Source organism: Seriola dumerili, unplaced genomic scaffold, assembly GCF_002260705.1.
Source record: "Seriola dumerili isolate Sdu_G_001 unplaced genomic scaffold, Sdu_1.0 BDQW01000089.1, whole genome shotgun sequence".
NCBI classification, from domain to species: Eukaryota; Metazoa; Chordata; class Actinopteri; order Carangiformes; family Carangidae; genus Seriola; species Seriola dumerili.
Genome location: NW_019174344.1, coordinates 788306 through 802935, shown reverse-complemented (window position 1 = coordinate 802935; position 14630 = coordinate 788306). Strand labels below are relative to the sequence as shown.

At 40.7% G+C, this 14630-nt stretch overlaps 2 protein-coding genes across 2 annotated transcripts; one reads left to right on the top strand and one right to left on the bottom strand.

The window, feature by feature from the left end:
* Positions 1-404: 404 nt before the first annotated feature.
* Positions 405-2937, top strand: cav3 (caveolin 3). The gene is made up of 2 exons (XM_022745725.1): positions 405-697; positions 1940-2937. Exons 1-2 carry the CDS (start codon positions 581-583, stop codon positions 2279-2281), a joined length of 459 nt encoding a protein of 152 aa, XP_022601446.1. The 5' UTR covers positions 405-580; the 3' UTR covers positions 2282-2937.
* Positions 2938-3041: 104 nt separating this feature from the next.
* LOC111222143 (isotocin receptor-like) lies at positions 3042-13429 on the bottom strand. The gene is made up of 2 exons (XM_022745723.1): positions 11942-13429; positions 3042-6400 (listed from the first exon to the last, which is right to left on the bottom strand). The coding sequence occupies exons 1-2, from the start codon at positions 12867-12869 to the stop codon at positions 6147-6149; spliced, it is 1182 nt and encodes a 393-aa protein (XP_022601444.1). The 5' UTR covers positions 12870-13429; the 3' UTR covers positions 3042-6146.
* Between the last annotated feature and the right edge of the window lie 1201 nt (positions 13430-14630).

The window sequence follows — 14630 nt, the reverse complement described above, 5'->3', positions numbered from 1 at the left end:
TCATGCCTGATTATGAAAGGTCATAATTTTGAAAATCCACATTACTCAGTATAATGCTGAGGAGTACAGAAATAACAAGGTAAACCCTATACTCGTGGTGACAATGGCAAATGTTTTATATATTGCATTGTTTTAGGTAAGTTAAGTCCAGTATTAGGGCACAAAACACTGTGTCGCAGCTAGAGCCAGAGCAGGAGGGTGTGTTTGTGCCTCACTCTGTGGTGGAAGTTCGTGCCACTGTGCAAACTCTGCCCAGTTAGCCCCACAATCCTATGTGAAATGTGACACAGCCCTGGGTTCTCCTTTAAGGCATACCTTTTCTGTCTGTGTGCACTACATTGTGTGTGTGTGTGTGTGTGTGTGTGTGTGTGTGTGTGTGTGTGTGTGTGCGCGCAGGGTGGGGGTCAGGCCTCCATTTTTACCAGGACGTCTGCAGCAGCTGTCCACTGGTATGTCAGCGGGAGCGTCACAGTGGTGATACAGGGGTTCAGAAGTGAACTGAAGCGGCTGCGTGCAGTTTGATCCAGGAAGGTTTACCCTCACTGTCTCCGGCCTGTCCAGGACCTGCAGCCCCACCACCATGGCGGATCAGTACCAGTACAACACCAACGAGGAGAAGATTGTGAAGGACAGCCACACCAAAGAGATCGACCTAATCAACAGAGACCCCAAGCAGATCAATGAGGACGTGGTGAAGGTTTGTGCAGCATGGAGACAACACCCTGTGACAGAAAGGATTTTGGCTTGTGTGGAAGCATGTGGAGAAAATGCATTATGTGATTGCTTGGAAATGAGACAGGAGAACAGGTTATTATATTGTCTGGAAACCCCCTAAATAGACCAAGAGCTATTCCTGTTGCCTGTGCAGAGCATAAAGTTTATTTTGGGAATGAGGTAGAAGAGTGTGAAACTGATACACTGTGCCACCATGTTTTATTTAGGTTATTTATCCTGTGATTGTTGCCATGATATCACAACAAAACATTCTCTGTAAAAACAGGGACTGAAGGCGGCTCATGTAAACATGTTCGATGATAGTAAACCATGAGTTATGAGTTGACCATAATGTTTAGTGTCTGCATGGTTCAGTTTGGAATGATCTACAGACGCGGTCATGTCTGCTTTCAGGAAATCATCAAGACAGCGGTACTCCTAATAGTCTAAACAAGCACCGACAGTTTTAATCCGTGCAATCATTTTCGGGTAACATTTCCTATACCTTTAAAATAAAGTAAATTGGATAGATCTATTGAAAGAGTTTCGCTAAATGTACCAGCTGTGGACCACATCTCTTATTTCTACAGAACACTGACTGTTCCTTTGCTGAATGGGACTCCAGCCACTCATTGAAAGGATGATCTCAGGCTGCTATCTCTGCTGGAAACGGACAGCAAGTCCTTACTTCCCATTCTGATCCTGTCCAGTGGTCTGGAAGAAAAGCAAGCTTTTTAGATGTGCAGTGTGTTTGCTTGCCTTGATTACTGGCAAGTTAATTCACATTTTATGGCTAAGTTTCAACTGAGAATGCGGTGGCACTTCTCCAAAACACCAGGTGGCACGCACTGAAAATGGAGAGCAAATTGGACCATTGTTGCTCTCATGCATTTTATACAAGGTGAACTTTGGTTGCTAAAAAAAAATGTGTTGGAATATAGCTTTTAGAGTGATTTGGACTCTGCATTAGAACCCACTCCATAGCTTGGCTTGTATGCCACTGCATTACATTATTTTTTTATTCTATGAAGCGCAACGAATAATTGGTTTCTCTGCAAAAATCTGACCCTTATACTCTGCAGCTTTCACAAGCATAGGTTTTCCACTTGACATTGGCAAGTGCATATAACTCGAGCCGAAAGAGGTCTGGTGGAGGGAGATGGATAAAAGTGGTGTGTCCTCACGGACGTGTATTAATGAAAGCCTCTTTTAAATTTCTTATTAGGTGGAGTTTGAGGACGTCATTGCAGAGCCTGACGGTACACACAGCCTGGATGGAGTGTGGAAGCTCAGCTACACCACCTTCACCGTGTCCAAATACTGGTGTTACCGCATCTTGTCTGCTGTCTTCGGTATCCCTGTTGCTCTGCTCTGGGGCTTCCTGTTTGCCTGCATCTCCTTCTGCCACATCTGGGCTGTGGTTCCCTGCATCAAGAGCTGTCTGATTGAGTCACAGTGCATCAGCCGCATCTACTCTCTCTGCATCCAGACCTTCTGTGATCCCTTCTTCGAAGCCCTTGGCAAGATCTTCAGCAGGGTGCGCGTAGTAATGCGCAAAGAAGTCTAAGAACTCAAACAGTAGTGTTTCTAGTATGATCGGATGAAGTGTGGTCTCTTTTTATACACCAGAAGCTCAGTCCTGGCATCTTGCTTACTTCTTGATACTCCTCCTCTTCCCTACATAACATGCTGTTCTCCACCCACCCGTCCTCAAGCCCTCAGCACTGAGTCCTGACATGCCTGGTGTGCCTTTTGCCACCAGAAGCTCTGCGACAGCTGCAGCAGGCAGCGTGGTTCTGTGACAGCTCTGGCACTCCTGGAGGGCTCCGTGCTCCTCACTGAGAGAGAAGAGGGCCGCTTGCCATGGGGACGATCTGTCTCCCCTCATTCATTTGTATCACAAAAAAATCTCAGATAGTGGCTTCTCATTCACAACAAATGAAAACAACTCCCCAACACTGCTGCACCTTTGGATGATGCTGGCTGTATGCATTGCATTTAGCTATCCTTAAAAGTTATGTTGATGCTGTATGTTGCTGTGTCCAATACTGTTTTACTTTGTATTGATTGAATTGAATTTGACACTTATATATGTAAACTTAACCTTATTAGAAAAAAACCCTAACAGAATGAAAGGAATTGAAAATGTCCAGTATTTCTGTCCAGTAATGTCTGATTTCTTTATGTATTCAAAAAATATATTCTGATATATTTCCCTCTTAATTTGTGATGACTCCTCAGTAACTGTGAGACTTTTTGGAGACTTGCAGATGCAGCTATGAAATATGTCTAAAACTGACCATGCAGATAATGTACTTCCTTTTATCAAAGTGTGACGAGTGGAATATTAAATCTACGTGTTTGCATATTTCAGTCAAGTAAATGTGAACAAGTATGGATCTAACTGCTGATGGCGTCAAGTAGAGACCTCTCTGTGAGACCAATTTTAATGTTCCACAGTGTTAATTTGATGTGAAAGAAAAGTGTACCGCTCTACCTGGAGCTCCGAAAACCTCCAAGATAAAGAGTGGTAGGGGGGAAACATGGGAAAAAGGGCGTGGTCTCAGGCAAGACTCTATATTCTGTTTGTTAAACGCGAGCACAATTAGGTTAACAAATTAAATATCTTATGGGGCGACATAATGTTTGCACATCCTGACATGAAAAATTTTGCTCCTACAATAACTTTGCTGCTATTGTGTACCTGCAGTGTAGAAAGGAAAATTATACATGGGCTGAAACTAATTTAAAGACACTTTACAATTAACGAAACTGTTGCACCGCTGTTTGATTGAAAGTATAGCATGTGTATTATTTCAAACTCTTTCTGAGAGGCACAGCTTACTTCAATCAACCTGGAGGCACTGACCTGGGAACTGTGACCCACTAGAGGTTGCTGTTGTATATCTTTCATGTTCTTCTTTGTTGTGTATGAGATCCATTATTGATGGTTCAGTTTCAGTTTCACCACACACTTTTTTGTTTATAACCTCAGTTTGTTTCTTTTGGTTCATTCTATTATTCCATAAGAGTGCTAGAAAATGTACAGTTAGAGTTTATATGAGCAGAAATAACACACTGGCTTAAAGCATTATTCTGATTAATGAACTGTATTAAACAGTGTAATTAGTGAGTAAGAGTGATTGATTTGCCAGACTACGTGGTCAAAATTCATTAAAAGATATCATTAAGCGCTTTAATCACTTTCATTTCGGCAGAATGTGTGCAATAATAACCAGATGATCATTTAATCTGAATTCAAATTGTCTCCATAGATTTCACATTATATCAAAATTAATAAGACATAAAGTACATGTGTATTTTCCTAATAGCACCTGCACCATATATGCACAAGGATGATGAATCAAATGTTTTATCCTCAAAAGAAAGTTGTCAGATTCAACATCAGTGAACTAATGGTGGTATGGTATTTTTGAATAAACTGAGCTTAGAAACTACAATACAGCGACAGTGAATGTAAAGAATGAATGTATTTGGTGTCACCAAAATACAGCAAATTCCCCACAAATACACATCTCACAATTTTATTTGTTTATTTTCTTTTTTTACCTTCTGCAAAGGATTAATTAAACTTGTGCAATTACAGACATACTGTGCAATACTGTACACATCATTGCCCTCCACAGTTATTGGCATCTTACTCATAATCTTTGATCATTAAATTCATGGCCTTTAAAAGATGTACATTACAGAATTTCTCCTGACATAAAATTTTCCACTGGAATAAGATTGTCTTATGAAACGTCACAGTGTTAAGGTTATAACGAAAGTAAACATAACCCCCTAATTGGACAGAAAAAATAAAGTGACTGTACTGCTGTGGCAGTACAGTCACTGAAGTAATTCACTGCTTAAAAAGAACCGTTTTGGAACATTAATTAATCCTGAATTCAACATTATAACAAAATTAAAGCAAAACCCATGCAATATAACAGAGTTGAATATTCCTGCAACATCTCTCCTGTGTCACATATATAATAATCCTCCTATAAAAGTGTCTGAGGCTCTAGTTTGTGGTGTAGTTGTACTTTGTTGTATTATGCATTATTACAGTGTAAGGTGGCACAGAGACAGAATATGAGGATGAGCTGAACAATAGAGCAGAAAAACAAAGTGCAAAGCTGAATCAACACCCATCTCACAGCGTCTCAACTAAAACTGAACATTATGGACCTCACAAACAGTTTTATCACAGCATATTGTGTTGTGTTGTTTTTATTGTACAGCGTTTGCTTTTATTCAGGCCACTCATCATTATTGGCGATGATTATTGATGTGCTGTAATTAAAATAACAAACCAAACACATCCCTAGACAGCTGATATTCTTGAAACATCTACAATGAACATAAAAGCAACTGGCTGAACAACAGCTTCAGACTCAATTAGACCTCCAATGAAGTTCTTCTAGAGCGAATTCATGGGCCAGTTTACATTTATTGTCACGTCCTGCAGGATAATGCGCCATGTCATGCAGCAGTTGTAGCGTCAACGTACCTCCAGAGACATGAGTCACTTTAGTTCACTTCAGTGACCTGCACAGTCTCCAGGTCTCAAGCCAGTAATGCACTTTGGGGCTGAGGCTGAACAGGATGTTCAAAGTTTCAATGTGCTGCCAGAACTTTGAAGGAACTCAGTGACGTTATTGATCCAGTGTGGACAAACATCCCTCTGGAGCACTTCCAGCAACCTTGCCAAGAATTTATTCAGCCCGTTCAGGAGGTGAACAGAGTTCTGATGAGTATCAGCTAGGTGTAGATAACAACATTGTCAGAGCAGTTTTGCTGCTTTCACTCTTTATTTGTTTTTAAAACTTTTTAAAAATCTTTACCAGTGACAGCCGTGACACCTCACATCAAACAAAAGCTCAAGTGACAGTTTACATGTACACAATCCATCGCAAATGTAACAAAGTGACCAACATGGTACACAATATTTACTACAGGTGAGCAATTTCCTCATAACAAAGACATGGGACAGGATCTGCAAGCTTTGCTGGAGACAACAACTGAATCAAAAATGTAGTTGGCCAAGAATGACAGGGCTTATCATGTTGTTTTTTTTAACTTCCTCTGCCCATGTAAATACATACTGTACAGCTAAAACAAGAAACATGTACAAACAAACAGACAAAAAGATTCAGTGGATTGCTCAGCTTGGTCAATTATTATCTTTTAAGCTTTCATTAACAAAATATCGCCCCTTAATTATAATCTGTTCAACATTTTTCTATTTCACAATTCCATTTACATTTTATACTGTAATTTACTGTAAATAAAAGAATTAAAACTTTTGTTGTTATTCCTCGTCTGGGCTTGAACAGCAAGCCTCGGGTCAAGAGGTATCTGAGGGAGCCGAACTGCTGGATATTTTATGGATGACGGCATGTGGGGGGGATTATGATGGTGAGTGATTATGTGGTGGAAGTCTGTGTGATGCTCCTCTGACTGCTAGTGCTCTTAATAACAAAGGTTGAGGAGTTGCTCTTATGACTGGAGTCAAAGTCACGCTCACAGCGGCACTGGGAGGACTTGAGGTAGCGAGCGGAGCAGCACAGAAAATTCTGCCTAAGATCCTGGAACAAATGCCCTGCGAAGCACATGTAGATCCAGGGGTTACAGCAGCTGTTGAGGCTGGCCAGCAGCATGGAGATGATGAAGGGCATGGCTACAGGAGAGGACAGAGAGAGGGACGTTACTGTGCTGTGACAACAAAAATGGAAGATTTATACTGTCAACCCAGGAAATTTGTCTTCTCTTGTGTTAGTGGGTGGCTGAAAGTTAATTTACGTCCATTGTTAAAAAGTTCAGTGACAAAATGTATTAATATGAGTTTGTGCACACAGGTTTTGTTTTGTGATTTTTTACATCTTTATGCCAATGCTTTTTAGCCATGCTAGCAATGCGGCTGTAGGTATGGAAATGGTCAGTCCACCACTTTTTCCCAGACTGAATTTTTTTTTCTCAAACTGCTGAATAGATTGCCATGAAATTTACTACAAAAATTCATGTCCCATTTTCATCAAGCAAAATATTAGTCAATTTTAAATTGTCCAGCACTTAGGCCTACATCTTCCTGACGCTTTGTCTTTAGAGCTAATTAGCAAATGCTAATTAATTAGCAACTGCTAATTAGCTCCAATACACTAAACTAAGATGGCTAAGATGGTTTTACATCAACATCAGCAGGTTAATATTTAAATTGTGAGCACGTTAGCATGCTAACATGTAGCCTCACGGAGCTGCTAGCATGGCTGTATTCCCTTTACTCATTTGCTATTTTCTGTCAATGTACAATCATTTCAATTACAAGTTTCAAGCTAACATACAGTTATGACTCTATGTTGGCTGGAGGAATTCACAGTCCTTGAACTCACAAGGCAAGCAACTTGATACCTTTGATGAAACTCTTTGTGCCAATGCATTTCAGAGCTTTGAGGAAGCTTGTGCTACTTGCACCACAAGGGTGAGAACACAGACAAATTGAAATGGTGACCTGTTCGAACAAGCAATAAAGAACTGATTTTGTCAAACGAAGAGCAGGACAAGTGGAAATGTTCCTCACACACTGTGGTGATACATCATGGCAAGTAACTCGCTGTAGCACATTAGATGACATTTACGCTATGTCAACTCCACCATCCAACTGACATTTGGCAAATGAGCTTCGGATTCATGCAATTGGTTTGTATCCTGTATTTAACCTCTTCCCCGCTGATTGCTAATCTAAAGCCTGTCAGCGCTCAATCGCGCAATTCTCATGTCGTCTCTAATGACGGTCCCTGAGCTCTAACGAAAATTGTTCAGCATAAATGATCTCTGGAAGGGCACAAAAGTCACAGACATGATTAATAAGAACTGATCATCAGCTATTAAGGGTTTGATTTATGAGAGTAAAACATGAGTTTAACTGAGTGTATATCATTCACTTACCCTTCTACTGCAGTGTCATAGGTTTTATAATATGCTTTTTAGTGAGTACTGCAATGTGATGCTTCAGATGAACATATGAAAATGGTAGAAGAATGTATTACGTACTGAACAAATGTGCAGGAAAAGGCAAATTTATAAAAACTATTCTACAGAAAGGCAGGGGGAAAAGCAATGTGTGAATTACACAAACTTTGCATACATCAGTTTCCTTGAATATAGATTAGGGAGTAACGCACTTCATTGAAGATAATGCAAAAGACCAGATGGTGGTTATCAAGCATTTTTATCAGGGTAAATGAGAGCACAGCCTGTGTCTAATTTGAATAACATTGGGAACTATCATTAAAAACTCTCCACTGAATTAACTCACGGTGTCTTCCACAAGGGAATGATAAATCACACAGCCAATGAAAAGGCAGGATAGTCATCCCCTGGGTGGTACATCTGTCTGACTGTCAGAGCTGATACTGGCTAGTCCAAAAGACTCTTCAGCAATTCATTAATGAGAATTTTACATGAAATGATATTAATAAGTAAAACTGTTTTGAAAGATCTTTCCATATGACACTGTTTTGTTTGTGAAGACACTATATAGAAACTGACCTTTCAATTTTTTTTTTTACACTTTTAGATTGAACAGTGGACTTTGTGTCTGTCAAGCACTTAATGCAAATCAATAGTACTGTGAGCGTGAGTCGGTGTCCGAGAGCACCAGGCTCAGCAGGGGAAGATGTTTGTGTTCAACAGATTTTTTTTGGGAGTTTTTGTGAGTGTCTGAGTCAGGGTTTAACCTTCAGGTGTTTTTGTCCTCTACATAATGAAATCTGTCTGGCTGTTAAATGTGAAATCACACACGGCGCCGATGTCCCTCTGACAAAGCTTAGAGGAACGGGGTATTTAACCATATTCTGACATTTCCAAAAATCGTATTGATAAGCCTAATGAGGTGCTAAAGACGGAAAACTTCTCTGAAAGCTCCCGGCTCTTTCACAGTAAATTCAAGCTGCAAGATGTAATGAATCAATCTCAGTCGTTTTTACGAGGAACTCGGAGGTATGATGCACTTTGGTGCTTTGTTCATGCACTTTAAAAATGAGTGATTGGCTTGATGACAACATTGTATCTAAAGGTCGAAATTTCATAGACCAAAAGGATGTGGGTAGGCTACTAAATCACTGGTCCAATTTTGGTTGAAGTTGGTTAAAGGAGTACTTTGACATTTTTTTGACGAGATTTAGATGAGAAGAATGACGCCATATATGATGCCACAGTCAGTTGCCAGTTATCTTAGCTTAGCATAGAGACTGAAAACAGATAGCCTGGCTCTGCCTACCAGCACATCTAAAGCTCTCTGATTAACATGTTATATCTCATTTGTTTGATTCATACAAAAGCCGAAGTGTAAAAACAAAAATGCCCTGTTTTACAGGGGGTTGTTGGCTGGACTTTTTCAGGTAACTAGCGGAAAGCCAAGGAAGTTACAGGTCCTGACCAAGAAATAGTCTGGGCAAAGCCTGAAATGTCTTTGACCGGAACCAGGCTAGATGTTTCATGTGTTTATGCTAAGTTAAGTAACCAGCTGCTGGCTGGTGCTTCATATATACAGTACAGCAGAGACATTTGTATCAATATTCTCATCTAACTCGCAAAACAACGAAAAGAATAAGCATATTTCCCAAATGTCAAACTATGAACTTGAACAAATTATGCATCTGGTTGTCCAGGGGGATTTCTGACTCATTCATAGCAAAGGACATGATTGCTTTAGCAATGAGACAGGGTGGAGCAAGTGCAGGAGTCTGCATGTAGAATCAGGCAAGAAACTAATGCTTGTCTCTGTCTCTGCTAAGAGTGGCCTTTTAAAGACGCACCGCAATGTTTTATGTTGTAAATCACCATTTATCTTGAAGCATAAGCTTGACTAATGTTGAAAATGGATGATAAAGACGTGTTTATAAGGTGCGTTGCAGAGGAAACCATGGCAATAATAATCCATGATGATGCCAATCACGCAGAAACATACAGTAACAATAGACTTTCTTCTGCACCATAGAAAAAAAACATTAAGAAGTGAAAAAAAATCAGTATGCATGACTGTTTTATGAATGTCTCACATAACATATTATGGATATATTCCATGGTAAAATAAAAAAAAGAAAAAGAAAAGTGTAATGTGGCCAATGTATGATTATCTGTATTTGAGGCTTGTTACCTAAATATTTGTCCTCAGTCTGCAGGTTACCTGTCATAGGCATTGATAAGCATTAATAATCAGTTTTACTTTGTATGATCCTCACTGATAATCTTTCACTGCAGTACAAACTGTTTTAAAGGCACAGCCTGTGATTACCGGCACCCACACAATCAACATTTAAAACAAATGATTAAAACCTGTTTTCACCTCCAAATTGGCAATTTACATCTACAGAATCTGGCCTATTAAACGTATGTTTTCTGAAACTGTTTATGGTTTGTTTACATTTAGTTCATTGATGTTTGAAAAAAAATTTTGCAGCATGATCAAAGAGCTTCCTCCTCTAAGCTTTTTGCTCTGGGCTCATTTTGCTGAGTATTACTCTAATGGACACTTTATCTCCACAGACACAGGTGACACTCCAGTCTATCTTTTGTACACAAACACGGGCACGTGTCACTGCCAATTCTGGCCTTTCTGAGTGCTGCTCACGTGGAAGAAAGCCATGAGACATCAGCACTCATCCAGGCTCTGCAACAGAAAATGAATTAATCACTTTCTTTTCCATTCACAGGCTGAGGCACTTTTGCTGCTCTTATCTTGCTCCTCTAACTTTGACTATCGTTAGGAGATGTACCTTCAGAGCCCATCGCTGTTGTTTCATCAGTGCATCAGGCATATGGCTCCTCGGTGTTGAAAAATTGGCTGACAGCTAAGTGTATTGTGCAGCTGTTTAGCTTCCAAAGTGTAAATAGCTTGTGCGAACAACACAGCTTGAGGAGAATGACAGCTACTCGCAATCATTCAGCTGGAACCTTTTACACAAACCCACAGAAGCAAAGAAAAGAACTGAGGCCTGCAACACCAAAATCTGTTCACTCTCTTCTCACCAAGAAACTTCCTGACATTATTGTCTTATTTTTAGCATCCATACTATTTGCTTTATTTCAGTCTGTTTTAGTCAGATGAACTACTATTTACGCCACAATTATAAGTGATGGAGACTGTTTGAAGAACAAGTTTTGTGTTGTCTTTGGAGAAATAGAGACACAGACATTATTCCTCGAATAAGTGGCTCTAATTAGATTTACATTTTCGAGTAGAACAAAAGTTCCCAACAAACAGACACATTATAGCTGTCAAATTAAACAGGGTAATACATATTTGTGCCTTCTCTACCCAAATGTAATGAAAGAATGAAAACACCACAGAGGTCTTCAGTCTTTCAAATGTGCAAATGCATTGTGAAGTCAAATCGGTACATTTGCGGTTATATGGGTGTGGCCACGGCCCAGCAAGTCGATCGATGTAGGAAGCATATAGTAGATGGCCGCTTAGTGGCCCATCGTGGTTAAATGTCAAAGACACACTCCAACGTGCCTCACAGGCACAAATAAGAGCTGCTTGGCGCGCGGTGGCGCACGCTAATTAGATTAATGATTAGCCGTCAGTTGGTCTCTGCAGCGTCAGGAAGGTCAGAGGAAAACTTGGAAATCTGGAACTTGGAATCCTGTTTGCAGCTTTTTTTTTTCACTCAGTCATTTTTTTTCTCACCACACAGCGAGTGTGTATCAGTCAGTTTTGAAATGACAGTTTGTTGTAATAATGTGTTTCTCATTTTGCTGGTGAGGCCACAGGGATTATGGACTGTGTCTATAAACTGTGTGAATGCTATAAGGATAATTTTTTCGTTAAAATCGCTAAATTCTAAGGGAGAAATATTAGAAAACACGCATTCACCCATTCACTGATGAATATGCAAAACCAAGAAAATGTGGAAAACAGAGTAAACACGGCTCAAAATAGTGTTTTAGTTGCCTCAGTTTACTGAAAGTGGATGATCAAGCGCTCGCATCCTCGCGCGTAAAGAGCACTGATGCGCACAGCTAGAAGGATGAGACACAGCCTACATTAGAACATTTCCAAACCTTTTCACCCATTAAATTTGTCACGAACACTGTTAAAGGAAGGGGTCGAAAACTATAAGTATGTTAAGTGTGTGAATTATTATGAATATATTATGAGCACATCAGCCTTTGCGCACTGGCGCGCACTCGGTGTCATATTTAAAATTCAACCTACCCTCACGAGGCGCTGCTGGATCCCACGCAGACCACATCTGAACAGAGAAAAAGGGGGTCCAGCAGACGATATAAGCCAGGACGATGACAAAAGTCATTTTCACAGTGGTTATCTTCGCCTTGGAGATTAGTTTAACGCTGCTCACGCGGGCCAGTGTGTTGCCTTTGGAGGTTTTGGGCGTCAGGCTTATACACTGCTCCCGCCTGGTTTTCAGTTTAAAGTTTTGCCATATTTTGAAGCTTATCAAACCATAGCAGATGCTCAGTATTGCCACTGGAATGATATATATGGTGAGGCTGATCCATGTGATATAAGCTTTGGCTCCCCAAGGCTTCACGAAGTCGCCCCAGCAGTCATACACTCCTGATCCGGCCGAGCCAACCTCTGTCAGGGAAAAGATAAACATCTGCGGGATACTGAAGAGCAGGCTCAGGACCCAGGAAAATATGACATAGAAACGGTCTTTTCTTCTGTGCAAAGAACGAAGGGGCTGACAAATTGCCAAACACCTGTCTACGGACATCAGAACTAACATGTAAGTGGACGCGAACATCCCAACGACCTGCAGGTATTTCACCAATCTGCACAAAATGTCCGGTCCATAGAAGCGAAATGTAATGTCCCAGATAAGTTGAGGGAGAACTTGAAATATGGCTACAACTAGATCGGCGATGCTCAGGTGCTTCATGAAGTAATACATACGGGACTGGCTGTGTTTGGTGGTGTGGATGGCCAGCAGGACGCACAGGTTCCCCGCCAGCGCCAGAAACAGCACCAAGGCGAGCACAGTCACCTCCACCTTCGCTACCTCCTCATTCCGCTTCAGAGGATTCGTCTGATTCGACCCACCCGTACCGTTAAGGAGACTTGAGTTCCTCCAGGATTCGTTGAATTGCCAAAAGTCACTTTCATTAGAAATACTTTCCATTGCCGCAGTCTTGTCCCTCTGCAGATGCGTCAGAGTTGTGCAGTCATGCAATGGCTGGAAGGGGCTCCTGGGGGGTCTTAAGTGATAAACTCTTCCCCGTGTCCTCACAGGTGACAAGACGAAGGATGAGATATGACGAAGCTCAAAACATGTTTCTTCAGTGATAAAAAATAAAGGATTCACTTTTTGTTGAACCTCAATCACCCATGCTTTCTAAAGCCAGAAGACGCATGAGTCCACAGAGGAGAAAATGCTTCTCGTTCTCTAAACAATATGAAGCATTTGATAAAATGTGGGCCCTAGAAAAAAAAGTAAACCTAAGGTGCAGAAAGCTTCAGTGAGGACACACAAAACAGTAAAACTAGGGTCTAAAATACGCGAGTAGTGCGCCTCACTGGTCAATGGTAAGTCTCCAAAATCATAGTCTGGGTAAATCCAAATAATTAGCAGGGTTCTGGTCGAGCAAAAATATGTTTGCCTTCAAAATCAAAATCAAAATCTGAAAATGAAACAATCAAAATGAAAAGAAGATGCTGCGGAGGCTGAAAGCCCCATCATCATCTCTGGTAAGAGTCGGAATGGCCAGAGCTACAGCACCTAAGACTCTGTTGTATCTGTCCCCTCTCCAGTAATAACACTAAATAGTCTTACCCATGACCACCCCTAGGTGGCGGTGTGAGCCATTCATCAAAAACCTCCCTTTCCTACTCTGCAGCTCAGAGCCTCAGCCCTCCTCAGAGCATGAACCCCCAGATCTGCCGTGAATCTCATTTTATAAGCAGCCAACCTCATCTGAGAAGATTGTTGTTGTCAGATATGACATGATGTACATTTACAAAGCTGCACACACTGATGGAGAGATGACCCCGGCTGCACAGTGAAGCCTGTGATGAAATCTGGGGAGCAAATGACACTCAACATTTTTTCTGGAGGATTGCAGTAGTTCTGGAGGAACTCTAAACTCAGTATGTTTTGAACAAAGTTTAAATAATTAAATATTGCAGGCATAATTAAAACTAATTATTAAGGGGATGTGCATGAAAAGCACACAAACATAGTTTCTCGTGAAACTGCATGATCAGTTTTTATAACTCCAAAGGAACAAAAAACGGACAGATCAAAGAACATTTGGAAACAGTTCTTTTCTAAACCACTATTAAAATTAAAAGCGCTCAATAGTGGATGTGATCAAAGCAACACTGAAGCTCATTTAGCGATTGTGAAAGAGAGGATGTATTTGTTGGCACATAAAGTATTTGAGCCATAAGCTTTTCCAGGAGAGGCAGACCAAAGAAAGCCCTGCACAAATGTCCCTAGAAAATCACCCTAGGTGCTGTCAGCATATCTTTTTTATGGTCCATATCAAATGGCATCTTAGACTTGATTCATCACTCAGTCGTTTAAAGCTCTGGAAAAATCTTACTGAGTTACAGAGGATTCAGGCAAACTGTCCAAGTTGACAAGAATGACACATTCATTTTCGAAACAGTCCATTATATTGTACTGATGATCATCGGGTTATTATAAAAGACAACAAGTGGTAATGATTAACTGCTACCCTCCTACACATGGGAAAGAATGAACAACCGTATGAAGTCGAAATTTTATTGGCAGTGGTGTGTGATGACTATGTTAAAGTCCATCTGCTACATTCCAGTGATTCCTGTGAACACACATTTCTTCCCTCTGTCCATTTGTGCTGTGGAGGTGCACTGCTGCTCCACTGGAATTCAGGGATTTAAATTGCAATTGTGATTATTA

Excerpts from the sequence above, each read along its gene's own strand:
- cav3 (XM_022745725.1), top strand. The coding sequence starts at position 581 with ATGGCGGATCAGTACCAGTACAACACCAACGAGGAGAAGATTGTGAAG. Across the intron at positions 698-1,939 it reads TCAATGAGGACGTGGTGAAG|GTGGAGTTTGAGGACGTCAT; the intron begins GTTTGTGCAGCA and ends ATTTCTTATTAG.
- LOC111222143 (XM_022745723.1), bottom strand. The coding sequence starts at position 12,869 with ATGGAAAGTATTTCTAATGAAAGTGACTTTTGGCAATTCAACGAATCC. Across the intron at positions 6,401-11,941 it reads TCCAGCAGCGCCTCGTGAGG|CCATGCCCTTCATCATCTCC; the intron begins GTAGGTTGAATT and ends CCTCTCCTGTAG.